General features: G+C 39.6%; 1 protein-coding gene across 12 annotated transcripts in view; it reads right to left on the reverse strand.

Moving 5' to 3' along the window:
- The window catches only part of ARHGAP28 (Rho GTPase activating protein 28), a 178,347-nt gene that overhangs the window by 102,738 nt on the left and 57,226 nt on the right, over positions 1–18,383 (reverse strand). For 3 of the 12 annotated variants that reach the window (XM_074340334.2, XM_074340333.2, XM_074340337.2), the window contains exon 2: positions 11,043–11,134. The exons of 7 other annotated variants lie outside the window; for them this stretch is intronic. Coding sequence is in view for 1 of the 5 variants with exons in the window: in XM_074340328.2 (XP_074196429.2) it covers positions 1,942–2,042 (101 nt within the window). In the remaining 4 variants the exon portion in view is untranslated. Of the gene's footprint in view, positions 1–1,941; positions 2,084–11,042; positions 11,135–17,068; positions 17,183–18,383 lie in introns of those variants that run through there. 2 more of the 12 variants (XM_074340328.2, XM_074340335.2) reach the window with 2 other exon arrangements.

Consider the following 18,383-nt stretch of genomic DNA (forward strand, 5'->3'; position numbering starts at 1 on the left):
GCCAAATTAGAAAACTGGAGTCACTTTAGACTAATTCATCATTTCTCATTTTCCCAAAGCAATTGTTCACCAAATTCAACCAAACTAAACTATATCTTGAATATTTCCAAAATCTAAAGCACAAGTATTTACACTTTTTCTGAAATACAATACAGCAGTATTAAAGTCTCAATGTTATGTAAGTGTGGTTTAACTCATTAATTTTACTTAAGTTATATAAACTACGAAAATAATAATTTTAGACAACTTTAGGCACAAAGATGTTAAATTTAAGGCTTTTTATGAAAACTTGGAAACAAACAACTAAGGGAACAGTTTGGTATTCTTATTGTGCATCCATACAAAAGTTCTTTGGTAGCCATTAAAATGTGCTAATGGAGTATCTTTATTATAATAAGAAATGCTTTTCATAGTGCTAAACAAAAAATCAGGATCTACAACTATCTTAACCATATGAAGTATGCAAGGAAAAATGACTGGAATGAATCAGTAATGGTGGTTATCTCTGGTGAAAGAATTATAAATGATTTGCATTTTCCTCTTAATATTTTTTGTTATCTTCCAGATTTTCCACAGTGCTCATGTTTTTCCTATGAATAATTACTTTAAGTTCTTTTCAACTGTCAATAGTGGGTGTACAATAGTTCAGTATCCTAATGCACTTTCCTTGCTTCCTGTATCTTTTCCCTTCAGTCCCTCCCTGATGCTGTTAGACGAATTTTTCAAAGTGTAGGTCTCTTTCATGGAGCTCCCTTTCTACAGTCTCCCTATCATGCAAAGGTCAAGGGGCAAACACGTAAGCATGTCTTACCCAAGTCGGACAGCTTCTCTCCTAAGTCTATTTTTTCAGCCTCATCCCCTACAATTCCTCACCAACAAGGAGACCTTCCCACCTTTGCATGAAGCCATGAACTGTGGCATTTTAAGCAAGGCTGTTTTCTTTGACAGGAATGTCCTTTTTCCCCTTTGCTGCCAGGTTAAGTAATATTTTTATCCTTAAGACAGAATTCAAATGCCATTACCTCTCTGAAGTATTTGCTGACAGAGTTAGGAGCCACTTACACTCACCTCCTAAACATTGTTGTGAAGAGAGAAATAGCCACAGAAATTCTTCTTCCTGGGAAAACACTGTGTCTTAGTCCTCTTTGTACCCCAAGCCCTGACACAAAATCTGGCACAAAACAAACACTCAGAAAGTATCTGAGGAATGACCAAATTAATGTATGCAGCTAAAAGCAACATACAAAAGAAAATCGGCAATCACCTCAAGTACCCATTTATGGGGGAGAATCTGAAACCAAGCTGTAGGTTCTGACTACACAAAAGGCAGAAGGAACCAGAATGTGTTGAAAGAAGGAGGACTACTAAATTAAAGAGATGACAGTTGGATTAAATGGTGATTGATAACTGTTGGAGACTGTTAGAAAAGATGAATTAAACTTTTACCTTAAAAAACAAATCTTGTGCCCATGTATTCAAAATGCATATGTACACACTTTGAGAGTTGTCATTAACTAACACTTTTAATAAAAAATCATAACTTTTGTTAAAACTGTGTTTTTGAGAATTAAAACAAAATGCCCATGGAAACACCTATGGAAAGCTGAGACATCAGGTTCATATTGAAGGTACTATCACTTTGACTATACATCCCAAATTTTTAAAATCTTAATGCCTGGGCCACATTCTAGATCAACTGAATCAGAATCCTAGGGCATGGAGCCCAAATATCGGCATTTTTTGAAAGCTCCTATTGTTGAGAACCACTATTCTACATGGAAACAGTATTCCCTAATTGTAGACCATGTCACTTGAAGAAAATGTGTATGAGGTGTGATCAAATAATATGGTGAATGCATAAATTAAAAAAAATTATTACAGTAGAAAAGACACATTGCCATTAATCCCCCTCAAAATACCCCCCCCTTATTTTGAACATACTTATCCCATTGTTCTTGCCACTTCCTGAAGCAGTTGTTTAAGTCCTCTTTCATGAATGTCTTTAGTTGTTCTATCATGGCTGCCTCGATGTCCTGAATCATTTTTACTTCGGGGAAGAGCCAGAAGTTGCTTGGTGCCAGATCTGGTGAATAAGATGGATGAGGACACACCGTAATGTTTTTATTTGACAGAAATTGCCGTACCAGAAGCGATGTGTGACATGGAGGGTTGTCATGATAGAAGATTGAAGTAAAAACACAAAAGAGGACTTCCAGAACTGCTTCAGAAAGTGGCAAGAATGATGGGATAAGTGTGTTTGAAGCAAGGGGGAGTATTTTGAGAGCGGTTAACGGCAATGGTCCTTTAATGTAATTTATTTTTTTTCTTTAAACATTCACCATTTTTTTATCACACTTCATACCTTTATGATTATTTTCATTGTTAATCTCATTCCTAAAAAGTGAGAGCAAATGATATATTTCTAACATCAAAGAAAGGTAAATAACAGTGTAGTTTAAAGAACTTTCTTTACTCCAGCGATGCCGATTTTTATTTTAGTTGATTTTTTCCCTATTTTTCAAAATACACTTTCAACACAAAATTTAAATCTGAATAAATGATCATATTGGAGACATTTCGATATTTTTAGGACAAAGGAAAAAGTTTGGAGAATAAAAAAAATGTATGATAAGAAACTGAGGTATAAAATGAAAATTTGCTGCTTTAGGGATTTTTTTTCCATAGCAAAATTTTAATAGCTTTGAATGGCAGTTCTTACAGTGGGAAGAATTAGTTTTAATCTTTTTAATCAAATTTTAAATAGTACAATTTTACATCATTTTTCAGAGATTCACCTATCAATAGCAATAATGGTTTCAAACAATGAAGAGAACTACGTGGTCAGTCACCATAAGAAGGCATCCTGGCAGGCATGTGTGGTGAAAAGGTCACAATGGGATAACAGTGGGAACATTGGGTTCCAACCCTCCCTTCTTGAGGGCTGCTTTCCTCCTTTGGGTCCTCACATCTTTACCCTCATTGTCCCTCCTGACTTGGGTATACACTTATCCCATTTAGACTCTAGCATAGCTAGGAAAATGCTCTTGAATTTTTCTTTACATATATGTGACAGGATACTTTTTCAAAAAATTCTTTACTAAAAACTAAAGAAAGAGAAAGAGGAGGGAAATGAAATGGTAAAAAAAATGGAAAATTTATAATACATACACTTGTGACCAACAGTGGCTAATACTGCAATTTACCTGGTATAAATTAACAACTCTGGAAATCATTATCTTTGTCACTTGATCTCAAAATGCTGTTTTAACTGACTTTTTCTGCTCTATTTAAAGATAAGTGCCTACTGCCAATTCCACCCTCACCTCCAATAAAACTTACCCTTATTTCAAACATTGTGTATCTCCTAGGGGAATATTTTCAAAAATTGTTTAACCTCAATTCATATCCACAAATGTAATTTATATCTCTTTCCAATACATACAGATTATCATATATGCAACAAATACAAATTTCATGAGTCTCATCCTGTGTGATGTACTGTGAAATATTTCCTCTTCTATTCCATTTTTTCAAATGCTAATAACCTACTAATGGGTAGTATTAGTAGGAAAACTAAGCAAAGCCTGCAGATTTCCATCTCAGGCTAGTGTTCACATCTACACGGGAGCTCATTTATAGATCACAGGCACAGTAATACCCCCTTCTCAGTTTCTCAACTCTGTCCACTTCTTTGGAATTCCCAGGACCTGGGAATGGTGGTTGGTTTAATCATTTTCCATATAAGAAAGACGATGACATAGCAAGGGTGTAAGAATGACCGTCTCAATCAGGGCATCAGCTGCTGTAAAAATTCAGAGAAATTAATCCAAGTTCTAGCTGCTTGCAAGCAGAGGGAGCAGAGAGGAGGGAGCAACATGGCTACTCGAAGGTGTCATCTGGGCCAAAGAAGAAAGAGGTGAAGCTCAAGACGCCAGAATGCCGAAGATACCTTTTTCTCTATCCCTCAATTCTAATGCCAGGAAGAGGTAGCAAAACTGTGGATAAAAAATACATTTTGAGTAATACACCTGATTCTCTTGAATAACGAATGAATGACTGAATGATCAAATCAATATTCACAGCCTAAGCCAGTATTTGTTTTTAAAAAAATTCATAATGGTATGACAAACGGTCCCCTCATTTTGCTTGGGTAATTTGGAATCCATGTTGTTTCATTTACATGAATTATGCAGAGACTTGAATAGAAATGTTACAGGTGACAAAAGATGGTGACCTAATTAAACTCCTATGAGAACCCTTATAAAGGGAAAATTAGATTCTTTAACAAGCCCTGAAATTAATTCCAAAGACAGCTTATGAGGTAATCAGTTGGTTTTTCTCCATGAATTTCCTTTCGGAAAAAATTCAGCTCCTTAATTTCTTTAGGGCTCTGGCTGCCTGCATTTGCTGCTCAGCAGCTGCCTCAACACAAACAACTCTGACTCTACAGATTGCTAGCTGTTCCTGGGAGAGATACTGCTATTTGTCAAATGTGACATTGGAATGAAGTTTGAGGACGGGATTACAATCAGGTATCTTTATTCAAGATTTCCAAATGTGACTAAAATGAGAAAACACAATGCCATTCACCAGATTTTAGAGGGACTTCCTCACATTCATCAAGCAAAGTAACTTTAATTTTGATAACTTTTGCCTTTGTTTCCACCTCATTCTGTTCCTATCTCTGTTACAGCATGTACCTCCTGCTGTCTTGACATTGACTATGCAAAACCGAGGGTCCCTATGACTTTCATTAAATTTAGTTTTAAATCCTAGCTCTAGAAATCATCTCCCTCTCTGCTCCCCCCAACCCCCAAAGACCTAGCCTTCCCCCTAGATAATTGGCAAACCCTGAGGCAGCGGAAGACAGTAGCCCGGACCTGACTAACGGGCACATGGTCTGGACCTCTGGCAGGCTAAAGATAACATCTTGACCTAAATTAAGTTTCAGCTCCTGAGCCCTGAGGTAGAACAACCTCCTGGCTACTTTCCCTTGACACCAGAAGGAGGAATGCAGGAGCAGACCTTAGAACTCTCCTAAAGAAATGATTATTACCCTTAGTTCATCTCCGACCAATCAGCTTCCAGCATGACCCCAAACCCTTAACACATGGTGTCTTGTGATTTTGCCCTACATAATCTGTACCTATATGCCACAGGGGTGGAGTGGGGTGGGGGTGGGCGGTCGGGTTTTTAGCTCCCGTCTCCATATTGGCCAGTTCAATATTTTTTTCTATGCTGCAAACTGGTGCTCATGCATTTCTTTGGGCCAGTGTACAGAGGCAGGCAGACTCATTTAAAAAAATAAAATTGGGGATCCCAGTGACATGAACATGTCTTCATTACTTCACTAAATCCAGTTGAGGACAGGGATGTGTTGCTTTCTTCTTCTTTGTATCCCTAACACCTAGGACAGTACCTGGAGTTTAGGATGGGTTTAGTAACCCATTACATACACAAATAACGGAAGACGGAAGGGGGATGTGAGCTTTGCTCTAGGGTGGAGGGTACGGGAGGTTGGAATCAGGGCAGGAGAATCAAGGAGAGTTGTAGGCTTTCCCCAGAAATGAAAGAGATTACATTCAGAGTAGGAAGCTTCAATCAAATGGGATTCCTGGACACTGAACTCCCTGAAAAGGAAACTTACCTCTAGAGCAGGGCTTCCCAATCTTTAAAGTCCATTTAAATCACCTGGAAATCTTGTTTAAAATGCAGTTTCTGATTCAGTAACTCTGGGGCAGAACCTAAGAGTCTGCATTTCTAACAAAGCTCCCAGGGGTTACAAATACTGCTGATCCACAGTTTAGACACAGCTCTGGCAGCAAGGCAGCCCTGGGGCCTGTGCTCTGAGAATCTGTAACTGTGTGGGTTTGACTGGTATCCTGGGAAAAAGTAGACAGCAAACTCAAATAAGGTAATTGAGGAGACTTCAGAGTGATATGAGCAGCATTAGAGGGTGCCAGCAAGAATACAATGAAGGACCTTATGGCTAGCAACTGGGAGGATGAGCTCTCAGCAGCCCCAGACCAAAAGGGACAAAAGAAGGGAGAGATTACCAGAACAGAAGAACTTTAAAGCTGGAACAGGATGGGGTCACACCCAAGAAGAGAGCCCTGTTCTTGAGTATGTGGGAGAAAGGAATACAGGCACTTCCTAGGCAGGGGAGGAAGAATAAATAACCTGTCTCCCTTCCTACCTCTGATCCCCTCCTGTGCCTCTCACTGACCAGACCCCAACTGGGACCTAAAGAGCAAAGGGGCTTGTTGGTGAGCCCCAGAGAGCCACTCAGGGCACGGAATGGTGGAAGGGTGAGGAATGGAGAGTGGATTGGATGACACAGGGAGCTATCCAAAACAGGAACTTTTGACCAATTTGACAATTTACTATTTCCTGTGGTTAAAAGTAAATACCCTTAAAACAGAAAGACCTGGACTTGTGTAAAAGGGCTACACGAAAAAGACTGCAATGAGTCTGTGTTGTTTGTGCAACAAGGCAATCTTTAGGAAGAAAAGAACCTCAAGGGGCGTGATAAGGAGGGACAGCTTTAAGGATAAAAGAAAAACAAGCCTAATGCCTGAGGCAAAGGCATAAAGGAAGTGCTGGGAAGCCCTTAAAAGACCAGCTCAGGAAGTTAAGGACAGAGTGGCCCCTATAGATTCTTGTGGAGAGAAAGGACTGGCAGGTTAGAAGACCAGCCTTCACTCAGAAGAATTTACCGTATTTTGCCGTGTATAATGTGCCCCCGTGTATGATGTGCACCCACATTTTTGGCCCAAACTTTCAGGGGAAAAAATCTTTCATTTTAATTTTTTAATTCAAATTTTTATTTGTTCACATTTAGGTACTCTTTTTGTATTATAAAGGAATGTTAGCATTTATTTGTTAACATTATAAGACGTTTTATGTAACAAATAATTATAAAACACAAGAACAGATACAAGGTACAAGAAATTTTATGTACCTTAATAAACTTATAATGTTTATGCATAATAGAAGGCCAAGAACTCTTTGTCATTGCAAATTTATCCTAAATTCAACAAAACCGATTATGGTATTCCAGGGTATTATTTTGCATATGGATATCGTTATTGATTTCTAGAGTTACACTTTTTACTCATAAGCATAAATACAAGAATTAAAAACATTTATATAGATACAGAATTAGTACTACTCATGTATAATGTGCATCCTTATATTTCCCTCACAAATTTGGGCAAAAAACTACTCATTATACGTGGCAAAATATGGTAGATGCAATATCACTGGTGGATTTCCAAGATTTAGGGAAGAGAGCAGGCCCAAGGAAAATGAGAAACAGTGAGCACCATGACTAAATAGTCAGCTCCTAAAAAAATCCAACCAGAAGTTAGAGAAATATGACTTGAATTGTGTAATTGTGTGTGTGTGTGTGTGTGTGTGTGTGTGTTCGTTCCTTATTAGAGCTCTAATCAAGGTTCTCAGCAAAACATTAAAAAATGGAAAGAGCAATGTCCTCATATTTGGATTTTCAATGTGTTAAAAACCCGTATATTTCACCCTAAAAAGTGTCATCTCCCATCCTTGAGGAATGTGTCATGCTCCTCCTAACAGTGGGACAGTGCTAAGCACAGCAGTCCTTCCCAGGTGTGGAGGGCAGCCAAAATGTCTGAAATCTCAAGGAAGTGAGAACCCAATCTGGACAGTGACTAATGAGTCATAGTTGGGTGCCCTCTGCCAGGACGTTTTGATGTAATGTTAACTTATGTGCCCCCTCCACACCACCCCCATCCTCTTCCCTAAGCCCATATTCCAAAAGATAGATATGAGTGACCAGTTCACCACTTGCCCCAGGGGGAACTGTCAACAGCAAAAACAAACAAACAAAAAACCCAGCAAACAAAGATTCCAAATTCTTGGCTCCAGTTCAAATGAGAGACAGACACAAAAATAGTTTTGAAAAGAGATATAAACTGACAGAACAAGTTTTTGTTTTGTTTTGTTGTTTGTTTTTATTTTTTACCACCCCACTCCAAACTAGGAAGAAGGGAAAAATCTGGAGAGAAAAAAAAGAGCATTATAAGAAATTAGAGGCCATGCACTCAGTGTCCCACCCACAGAATAAGGTCATGATGTATTGGGGTGGGAGTTGGGGTCATCACAGGTTTCCCCAAGAAGTTAGGAAGGATCTAAAAGGAAGCTTGCTTTCTGCTTGTCTTCTTTAATTACTATGGAAGGCTGCTGCAGAAACAACCCATGTCACAAGGACAGAAAAAATGGATAGAAATGAGCTTGGTTAGCTAAGGCAGGTGGGGTCAGGAGTTCCCTGAGTTGTCTAAGGGGTGCTGGTTTTAGCCTAATGAAATAAAGAAAAGGAGACAGATTGATTGATTCTTAATCTGACAAACACTCCTGGCTGGAGATAAGGGTCCTGTGGGCAAGGGATGCTGAGTGGGTAGTTCATAACAGGGAGTCAGGTGGGAGCCATGTCCATGCCCACAGATCTATGTTTGCATCCCAGGAGCCCTGCATCTAATTCCACTGGAGTCAGGGAGTCAACGCAGGGCTCAGAGAAGTCAGGGGAATCCAGAACACGGGTCCCCTGACTGCCTCTATAGAGGCATTAGCTTAAAGCAACAACATGGAGTAGAAGGAGAGGAATGAAGGGGAAAGATCCTGAATATTCCTGAATTTTAACCAGAAGCAATTTAAAAAGCACTAAATTGGATGAAACTGACTGGCTGTGGCTGTGACTAGGTTAAGTTTTTCTGTTGTCTGTCAGAAATTGGGGATTAGAGTTAGAATATAAATTTGTTGCCAGAAAAAAAACAAACTGTATTCTGTGACTGTGAAATTCATGTGCATTACAAGACTGATTGATTTTTCTCAGTCTCCATTGCTTAAATGTTACATGTGAATATTCAGTTCAGCTCAAATTCTATCCAGAAGCAGCAGCCCCATGGTCCGACTTCTGTGAACGATGGAGAAGTGGATTCTGGTTAGTCATCTGGCCTTGACCTTGATCTTACCTGAGGTCTGATTTAGAGTTGGGGTAGCCTCATAGGTCCAGCCCATTCTCAAAGAGTGGCACCCTACCCGGAAGCTCCTGGGCCTCTCCAGGTCCTTGTTCCTACCTTGTTCCTCCTTAAGAGGTGATTGAAGTCTGCTCACACATGTGACAAGATGGCTGCCACGTGTAACTTCACTGCTCACAAGCAGAGCCTGACCTGACCCTTCTGCTGACCTCTCCTTTCCAATGTCTCGTTGCATCTTCATAGTTCTCCTGAGTTTCCCAAACTATTTCAGTTTATAAGGCTCTCTCTTACATAAGCTAGGGACTCTTAGGTTCCATGTCGGTGAAGTTTTGGGTTCCCGTCAATTTACTTTTATAGTCAACATTTGCCAGAGGTTTGTTAGAAAGACACACATTGATCAGAGTCATTTTGAAGTAATAAAGAGTTGTTAGAGGCCTGTGCACGTCTTGACAAACAGATTTTCATCTTAACTAACATCTTTCCTGATAATGAGGATGATGTTTAAAATGCTATACAGGATTAGGCAGATGTCTCTGTTCGCCATCAGGATTGGTGAGCCATTGAATGAGACCTTTGCCCTGGAATAAGGGCAGATGTTCATAAAATGGCTGTTTAGGCAATCACAGGATACTTGCACCCTGGGAGTTATGTACTAACACTTTAATTATAGAATTCAGATGAAAACCACATGGAGACCAATTATATAAACACAGTGTTCATATTCAGTTTATGAAAACCAAGCAGGAATAATGGTAAAGCCTCTTACAATCTTGCTCTACCCAAGGAAACGTGATAAATGTATGCAATCCCTGAAAATGACTGTATTGCCAGAAAAATTATTCATTTTCAATCATGTGAATTACACAACCCTGATCAGCAGCTGTGGGGACAGAGCCAGGAGAGCAGTTTCCAGGCTCTCAGCCTCACATGGAAAGGTGCTGGCTCAGGTAGTAAATGGCCATAAACTGTGACTGGATGGCCATCAGCTGTGGCTAATTGGCCGTCAGCTGTAACCAGTGAGCCATTGGCCACTAATATAATTGCTGTGGCTATGCTAGCAGAAAAATGGGGGCTAGCAAGAAAATGGTGGCTGAGCTAGCAAGAGCAGATTGCAGATAGCAAGTGAGGTTGGTTCTCAGAAAGAAGTGGACGGCAGGATAGTGTGGCTCCTGCTTCCTGTGTCTCCAACCCAGCCGCCAGCGAGACTATAGTGGTATGACTCTGTCACACGGGGCAGCCTGCGGGGTCTCAGCTCCCGCTCCCCACATAAGAATGCAGGATACGGTGAGGCCAAAAAGGAACACCCATGGAGCCATAGGTAGGGGAGTCATGCCACTATATTCTCGCTGGAGGCTGGGTTGGAGACACAGGAAGCAGGAGCCACACTGTTCGCAACCCTCACTGCTCCACTTGCAGGCTCAGCCACCATCTTCTTGCTAGCCCCCATTTGCTGCTAGCGTAGCCACAGCAGTTATATTAGTGGCCAATGGCTCACTGGTTACAGCTGATGGCCAACTAGCCACAGCTGACGGCCATCCAATCACAGTTGATGGCCATTTACTACCTGAGCCAGCACCTTTCCATGTGAGGTCGAGAGCCTGGAAACTGCACTTCTGGCTCTGTCCCCACACAGACTCCCCTTATCAATGGCTCCGTGGGTGTTCCTTTTTGGCCTCACCATATCATGCGTTCTTCTGTGGGGAGCAAGACCAGAGACCCCGCATGACACCCTGCATGACAGCAGCCTAAAAGGACACCTCTGCTTAACTTTGCAGAGCTTCAGTATCTACTTTAATACTGCAATTGGGGGGAATTTACTTGATAACATGATGAAGGATTATTTTTATATGCGAGAGACAGTGTACCCTTCAATAATACTCAGGCCCATGATAAATTTGATTTTTATAATGGCCTATGAAAAGGCCTGGTCTCTTATGTCTGCATGATTCTGTCATGCACATTAAGGGAAAAACTAACACTCAGGTACCTGTTCTTTGAGATCTGGTCTGGAGAACAAAGGAATGAACATACCAGAGTATCAGCAGATTGCTTCAGGTGTTCTGACACCTACTTAAGCTGCAGAGTCAGGCCAGCTCTTTGCTTACAGATGTGAAGTGGTGACTCTGTAAGAGGAAGGGAGGGACACCCTGAACAAACATAGTCTTCCAAATCCATTAGAGTGACCTGTTCTTGCCAGAGATGATATCCCCTAGTATTATTCTATTATTCACAGTATCAAAAAAGGAACTAGATCTAGAAACTGTGTCACATTCAGGAAATTCAGATGAAAACATTTCCAGATAGTATAGCACTCACAAAGGTATTTAAAACTATAAGAGAAATTGACTCTAGTCCATGTGTATTAGTACTCTGTAATTGTATGCACTATTCCCTAATGCCCAACATTGGACATCCTTAACAATTCTATGAGAAATACTACCTGTACTATCAGAATTTAATTTTACAGGTAAAGTAACAAAGGCTTTAAAGAGAAAGTTCATCACTGGCCTGAGAACCCACAGCTGGTAAGAGGACCTCAGGCAGTAGGACCTCAGGTGAGAGCTCTGCTCTGTACCCTGTAGCCTGTACACAGGCCACTTGCAGTATTGTTACTTCTCATGCAGTGGTCACTGCTAAGTAGCTGCCTATGAATGGACAACACAGCGAATTTTTAGAAAAGCTTCTGGTCATTACTGAAAGAGCATACCACAGTGGAACCAAAGCATTCATACCTTTTAGGACCTAGGAAGCTGCCAGTGAAGTTTCCAAGGCATTTCACAAGAAACCTGGAGCTCATTAAGTATTGGTCAGTCATTTAATGTGGATTCCATCATTGCGCTAATTTATTTCAAAACTAGAAATGTAACATGCAAACTTTAAGAAAAAAAATCTTAAAGAAAAGCTGGGTCATCTAACAACCAATTTATGAGTGAATTATATATATCTCCAGACTATACCAATTTACAGAGAGCAAACTATTTCCCGAGTTTGGAGTCAATCCTCCGAGAGTGATACTAGCAAAAATCAACAGCTAATGCCTTAGCTACTATCTAAGGAAGCTAAAGGACAGCTTGTAATCATGTTGACAGAGGCTTGAGAAACACCTATGTCCAATCCAAGAGTCCTTAGTGTACCCATCCGACTGGAACACTGCTAAAGAGGGTCATACCCTCAATATTGGTGGCTTTCCTGGGTTTGTCCTTTATCCTCTTTCAATATCGCTCTACTTACAGCACCCTAGCCCCTCCCCATGATTTTATCCACTGCCGTGGTTACACTTGCAGGCTGAAGATTCACAAAGCTTGGCCTGACTGCTCTTGAGCTCTGTTTCCTCAGGATGTCAAATTGACTTCAGCATGTTCTCCTTCATCTGAAACTCATCGTGCCCAAAGCTCAGACCCCTCCTAATTGCAATCACTCCTTTTTCCCAGACTCAGAAATGGCATCACTACACACCCTGCCATTTTTACTCCTCCCCCTTCTTTGCCCTCCATATTGGACAGTTCCATAAATCAGGGCAAGTCTACCTCAGATACATCTTTCAAATCCATCTTTTTCCATTTTGTTGTATACACGAACAAGATATTATGTATGTAGGCCATTGCACCACCTAACTTGTCTCCCAATATCTTGTCTCCTCCCATTTTAACATACTTTACATATGCTTGAAAGAGTTATGTTGCTAAAACAAAAATGATATAATGTCGTTCACTGTTAATAATCAGTTGATATGGCTTTCCTAATTGGTGGCAGGATGTTCTGAACTATTAGCTTATATAAAAGTTTCTTTACAACTGCCTTAGCTTACTTTTTTCAACTCATCTCTATCCCCCACTCTAATCATATACACTAAAGTTCATCCATAAAGATCTAATCATGGATCCCTTAAAGTAGGCTGCTGATTAAGAATAGGACAAGACATTATAGCAGTTTAGAAAGAGGGCTTTTCAGTTGCACTGATGTGAATTGAATCACAGATTTACGTCTTACTGATGTAATAACCTATGATCCACTCTGAGACCAATTTCCCCATGTCTCAAAAATGGGATAATGTTAGGTTATCATCAGAACTGATTAAGGGAATGTCTTAGCTATTATACTCCTCATCATCAGGTATATCTAAAACTACTATTAATGTAGAGCAAACTTTCATAGAAGAAACACTTGGTACAAACATATTATTGTTAGTTAATTGATGATGTCCTTAAGGCTTGTATTATTTGTTCTCCAGAGGTTCTTGAAGTGATAGTTTGGAAAGAAAATTGAAATAGGTTTGTAGCAATGAAGAACTATAGTGTTGAGGCTCGTATAATACCCACTTTTCTACACCACTGACTTAGTAATTCACTGAGTACAGAACTTCCATATGATATGCCTTATATTATTATTTTATTTACTATGTATTGTACCTCCAAATAAACCTGAGTACAGAGATTTTTATCTTACACTTCTTAACATCTCAACACTACCTAGCCCAACACAAGATTCTTGGTAGACCTTCAATAAGTATTGAAGTTAGAGTGAGCTATCAAGCTAAAGATTACTAATCCGCATGATAAATTGATGCCAAAAGTTAAATGCATGAGTTTCTGATGTTGCTGGACCATAATACTTTTTTCAAGGGAAAAAGATTATACTTTATAGAAGGAAAAAAAAAATATTTTCCAGTTTCTTTTATCACGCTGTACAAAGCAAAATGCAAATTAGCATGAGCCCATGGCACACAAGTTTAAATTAGGCTTTGAGCAATTAAGTATTTTAATTACAATGTTGATAAACATGGTTCATAACAAATATGCACAAGGCTTATAAAAATGTAGGCAATATTTGACTACAAGTGAACAAGTCCGTGAGTCTGCCCTCTAGTTGGAAACCATATCACCATGTCTCCTTGGGCAAATGTTCCTCTCCAATGTTTTGTCTCCATAAATTTATAGTTTCCTCTGATAGTCATGTTTTGGGGATTCAAAAAAATCATGTTCATAAGTTATTCTGAGCTTCTTCCGTAAAATTCACATTTATTGAGGATACAGATATAGCTAACAATTGTTAGCAATTACTATGTGCCAGGCACCATTCTAAGCACTTTACACTTTTTAACTGGTTCAATCCTCACAATAACTCTGTGAGGTAGGTACTACTTCCTCCATTTTATAGATATGACAACTGAAATTTCGGGAGAAAAATTCACACGCACATGGTTATACCATTACTAAGGGGTACAGCCTGGGTTTGCTGTATCCCTGGGTGCAAATCCAGGCGGTCCATTCCCATAGCCTCTGCTCTCAACCACCTTGCCCACTGCTCACATAAAGTAGAATTCAGTAAGAGCTAAGAGTTTTAGACCACGCTTTGGGAACTCGAAGGAAGGAGAAAGTACTCCCTATTAAAGTTCAGGAAAGACCTCAAGGAGAAGGATGTGTAGGATTCTGATTGGCAGAGAGGGAACAAGCAGGACCACTACTAGTCTAATAGACTATTTTGAATAAGAACACCCAAATCAAGAAATTCTCCATTGGGAGGACTAATGGACTGAACCTAACAGGATAAAACACTAGGAATGAGGACGAAGTTCAGAAACTTCAGCTGCACAGGTTTAGGATCATTGCTTCCTGACATGAGTACAGTTCGTGTAAAAATGAAGAGATTTTGGCCAAGTGCAAGGTCAGTACAAGCCAACAGCATTACATGGATGCTAAGAAAACTAACTGGATCTTAAGTGGCATAAAAGTATATTATACAGAAAGGGGAGATGATTCTCCTACATGCAGCAGAGCTGATTTCAGCTCTGGGCATCACATTAAGGAAGGTTGTTGACAGCAAGGACTGAATTCAGAGCAGGATGGATGGACAGACTGTCACGAAGCCATGCCACAGGTGAAAAGTTGAAAGCACTGGAGAAATGTAGAAGGCTCGGAGGAAGCATGATCACTGTCTTCAAATATTTCAAGAACTGTCTTGGGAAGAATGATTTGTGTAGACTCACGAAACAAAAATGGAACCAATGGGAGGATAACAGACAGAACCAATGAATCTAATACTAACAGCCAGCTCTTTATTAGCTGTGGGTGTGGGGAGAGGAGGAATGTTACTGAGGTAAATGAAGCAATCAGTAGCCAAAAGGGTCTACATGTTAGTCAAAGAGATAATGCTTTTAAAAAGAATACTCATCTTGTTGAGTATGGGAGTACATAAATATTAAAGGAAAGGTACTTATAACCTAGGCTTTACAATTTTGGAAAAGTCTATACGAGAGAAATGGTGAGACAATGGTTTAAGGAGATGGCGGGGTGTGGAATCTGAGCTTGACTTCGACAGATGAATCAGTTTATAAACATAAATTAGTCAAGTAACCACCACAAAGCCAACTCTTCAGTAGACAGAACTGCAAACAGATTATTGACAACGCTCGGTGAATCCACTTAGGGTTTAAAACATACAGTAATTCTCTATAATACACCGCTTCTCAAACTTTTAACAGTTCCTGAAAGGCAATGTGATTCCTTTTCCTTCATTTCTCCCAACAGTAACTGCTCCCCCCGCCCCCCGGCCACACACACACACACACAAAAGCAGAAGTGACAAGATTTATATATTACTAGGTAAGAGGAAGAGATGCTATCTTCAAGAGAGAGTAGGTCGGAAAAGGAAGTAAAAATGGACTGAGAATAGAAAACGGGAGCCTCATTCAAGAGGAGAAGACAACCTCCCTGAATCGTTCAAAGTCCTGCAGCTACTTCCACCAAAACCTCAAAGAGTTTTCCTACTACCTTCAGAATGAAAAACAGAGAGATAAGAAATTTTCTCATTCACTCAGCATTGTGTGGGAGAGAATGCCCAGGCCTGGGAGTCAAACAAACTTTCACATTCTTGCCCTGCCAATTATCGGCTGTATAAACTTGGTCAAGACACATAACCACATTGTGCCTCAATTTCCTTATCTGTAAACTGCGGATAGCCACTTCTGCATGGAGTTTTTGCAGAGATTAATGACACAGTATTCCTAAAATGCCTGCACATATTCTCTAATTCCACTTCTACCATTACCACTAAAACCCACAGATTTCTAGCGGTAGGTGTTTTCACAGCTCAGACACTTCTGTACTTTGGAAATTATACCAGTTCATGAAAAAGTTCAAGATGGGTTTGTCTAATTGATTTGTTCAATTTCATAGTATTAAAAAGTAGTTTTGAAGGGGTTGCAACCTCTTATGGTAATGGATTTCCATAGATTTACCCTTTTGCAAAAAGAGATTATGCTTTAGGGTATTTTGTTTTGTAACTGAAGAAGGGGGAGGGGGAGGAGGAGGAAGAGGAGGAGCTGCCACTTCCAGGGATAGATTAAGAGATAAATCCTGTAGTATTTTAACTAAAATGTACTAGAAGATTCATATACACTAAATAATCTGAGGCTGGCAAAGAATAAAGTGAAGGACAACAAAAGTTTAGTACGCTATTATTTAAAAAGAATCCTTTGAAGTGAACGTTTGGCCTCCACTTTATTCATCTTCCTACAAACACCCTGCCCTGAATATTCATGCTGCTCTTGTGGATGTCCCATACCAGTGCTGAAGGTGCCTCAGTAACCAGTTCAGGCTTTCCTGTAAACTCTGCCTTCTGCACGCAGGACTGCCCTTTGGTTACTGCCTCCATTTCTCCAGCAATCCTTTTGAAGTTTATGGAAGCACTATTTGGAACAAGCTCTGAAAGTCATGGAACAAGAACAAAAACAGGGTGAAATACCTCTATTATCATCTGCTGAGTCCGGAAGTTTCAGGTAGTTAAATACCACTTCAATACACAAGTAACTAAAATATTGTGACTTCTGTCTTTTTAAGCAAAAAATAATACACCTTTCTTAACCTCAATAGTGATTTTGTGAAGCGCTAGGTTAATTTCTTGGAAACTCTAAACTAGGGTGACCTACAGCTAAGCAGAAAATATCTTTTACAAGTTTGACTCCAATTTTACTATGTGTATTCATAACAGAAAGAAAAAAAGTTTAAATCTTCATGTTCATTTAGTTAAATACATCTAACAAATGGAGAATTACTTACCTCAATCTTCATAGCTCTCAGAGACAAGAGTTGTTTACTCTGCTCACTTACAAACCCTGCGTTTGTTTGGTATCTGAGCTTTGTAAACCTATCATTTATTCATCACTAAAGTCACCTAGCAATGAATGTTCATCTAATCAGCACTTACGTTGTCCAAACACTCCTCTCAATAGTTTTCTTTCTTTGTTTTCTCCTTAAATAATCCACAGGCTTCTCTATCACTAAGAAAGAATTCCCTTTTCTCAATCCCTCTTTCCTTCTGTTCATATCAGCACTTGGGTGGTTGTTCCAGGTGCAATCTTCTCTCTGTGAATGGTCTTATCGCCAGGTCACAGGACACCTTCAGAGCGTGCTGGTTTACTCTGTCTCCCAAGACAGTGGTGAACTGCTTCCCTGCACGTTTACTGTAATAATACCGCACATCTTGACTGAGCTGCTTTCTTCCACTGCTTTTGGAAAGTTTCCAGGCAGGGTCTGTTTACGTCAGCAAGACTGATTCATAACACCACCTCTGGGGTTTAAAACAGGCTTTGAAACACATTCCTGTGCTCAGCTCAGCTGGGGTCAGGAGGAGGCCTTCCAGTAAATCTGCTACTTCGCTTTGTCATTCTACTTATTGCAGAGGGGCTCTGATTTCCTTTTAGATCATCTCATAAGCTATTTTCTTATTTTTTCCTAAAATTTTTGCCTGAACCGTGGCTAAGAGAGCTTTGCATTATTATACTTGCTATCTTCAGAATTCTTAATCTCTAAAGATTCTGCTTGCTTAAGTAAGCTAAGTGTTGTTCTGTTTTTCATCTGATTTTTTTCTTCACTTTTAGGATCATAAAGTCTTTTGTTTATATTTTCAAATATAAACACAACTCTTATCTTGTTAAATCTGCCTTTGATTAGCACAGTTGCTATTTAATCAATCCCTTGGTTAGAGTTTAACAAAAGCCTTACAAAATTTGTAAAAGTCAGGACATATACAAAGGAGGCAGGGCAGTGATTACACACAGAACTATAGTGGCCTTCAAAATGAAACTGTAGAATGCGAAACTGAGAAAAGATTTCTAAATATAATGCAAATTTCTTATGACTTACAAGATTTAAAGTTAAAGAAACTCACCCTATTTGGTAATAATCATCAAAGTACATAAGTGTTAAATTAATTTTCACAAACAAATGAGCACATCAAAGATATTGCAACATCCTAGATATTATACTGGAAATTTATACCCTATCATGGACCTTGGTTTTGCTTACCACCTTCTGAAATCTGAGATTAAACTAAAAGAAAAAAAAGACATCTCTTACCCCCCACCCCAAACAC

Source organism: Rhinolophus sinicus, chromosome 4 (assembly GCF_057876585.1).
Source record: "Rhinolophus sinicus isolate RSI-liver-muscle chromosome 4, RSI-T2T, whole genome shotgun sequence".
Lineage (NCBI taxonomy): Eukaryota > Metazoa > Chordata > Mammalia > Chiroptera > Rhinolophidae > Rhinolophus > Rhinolophus sinicus.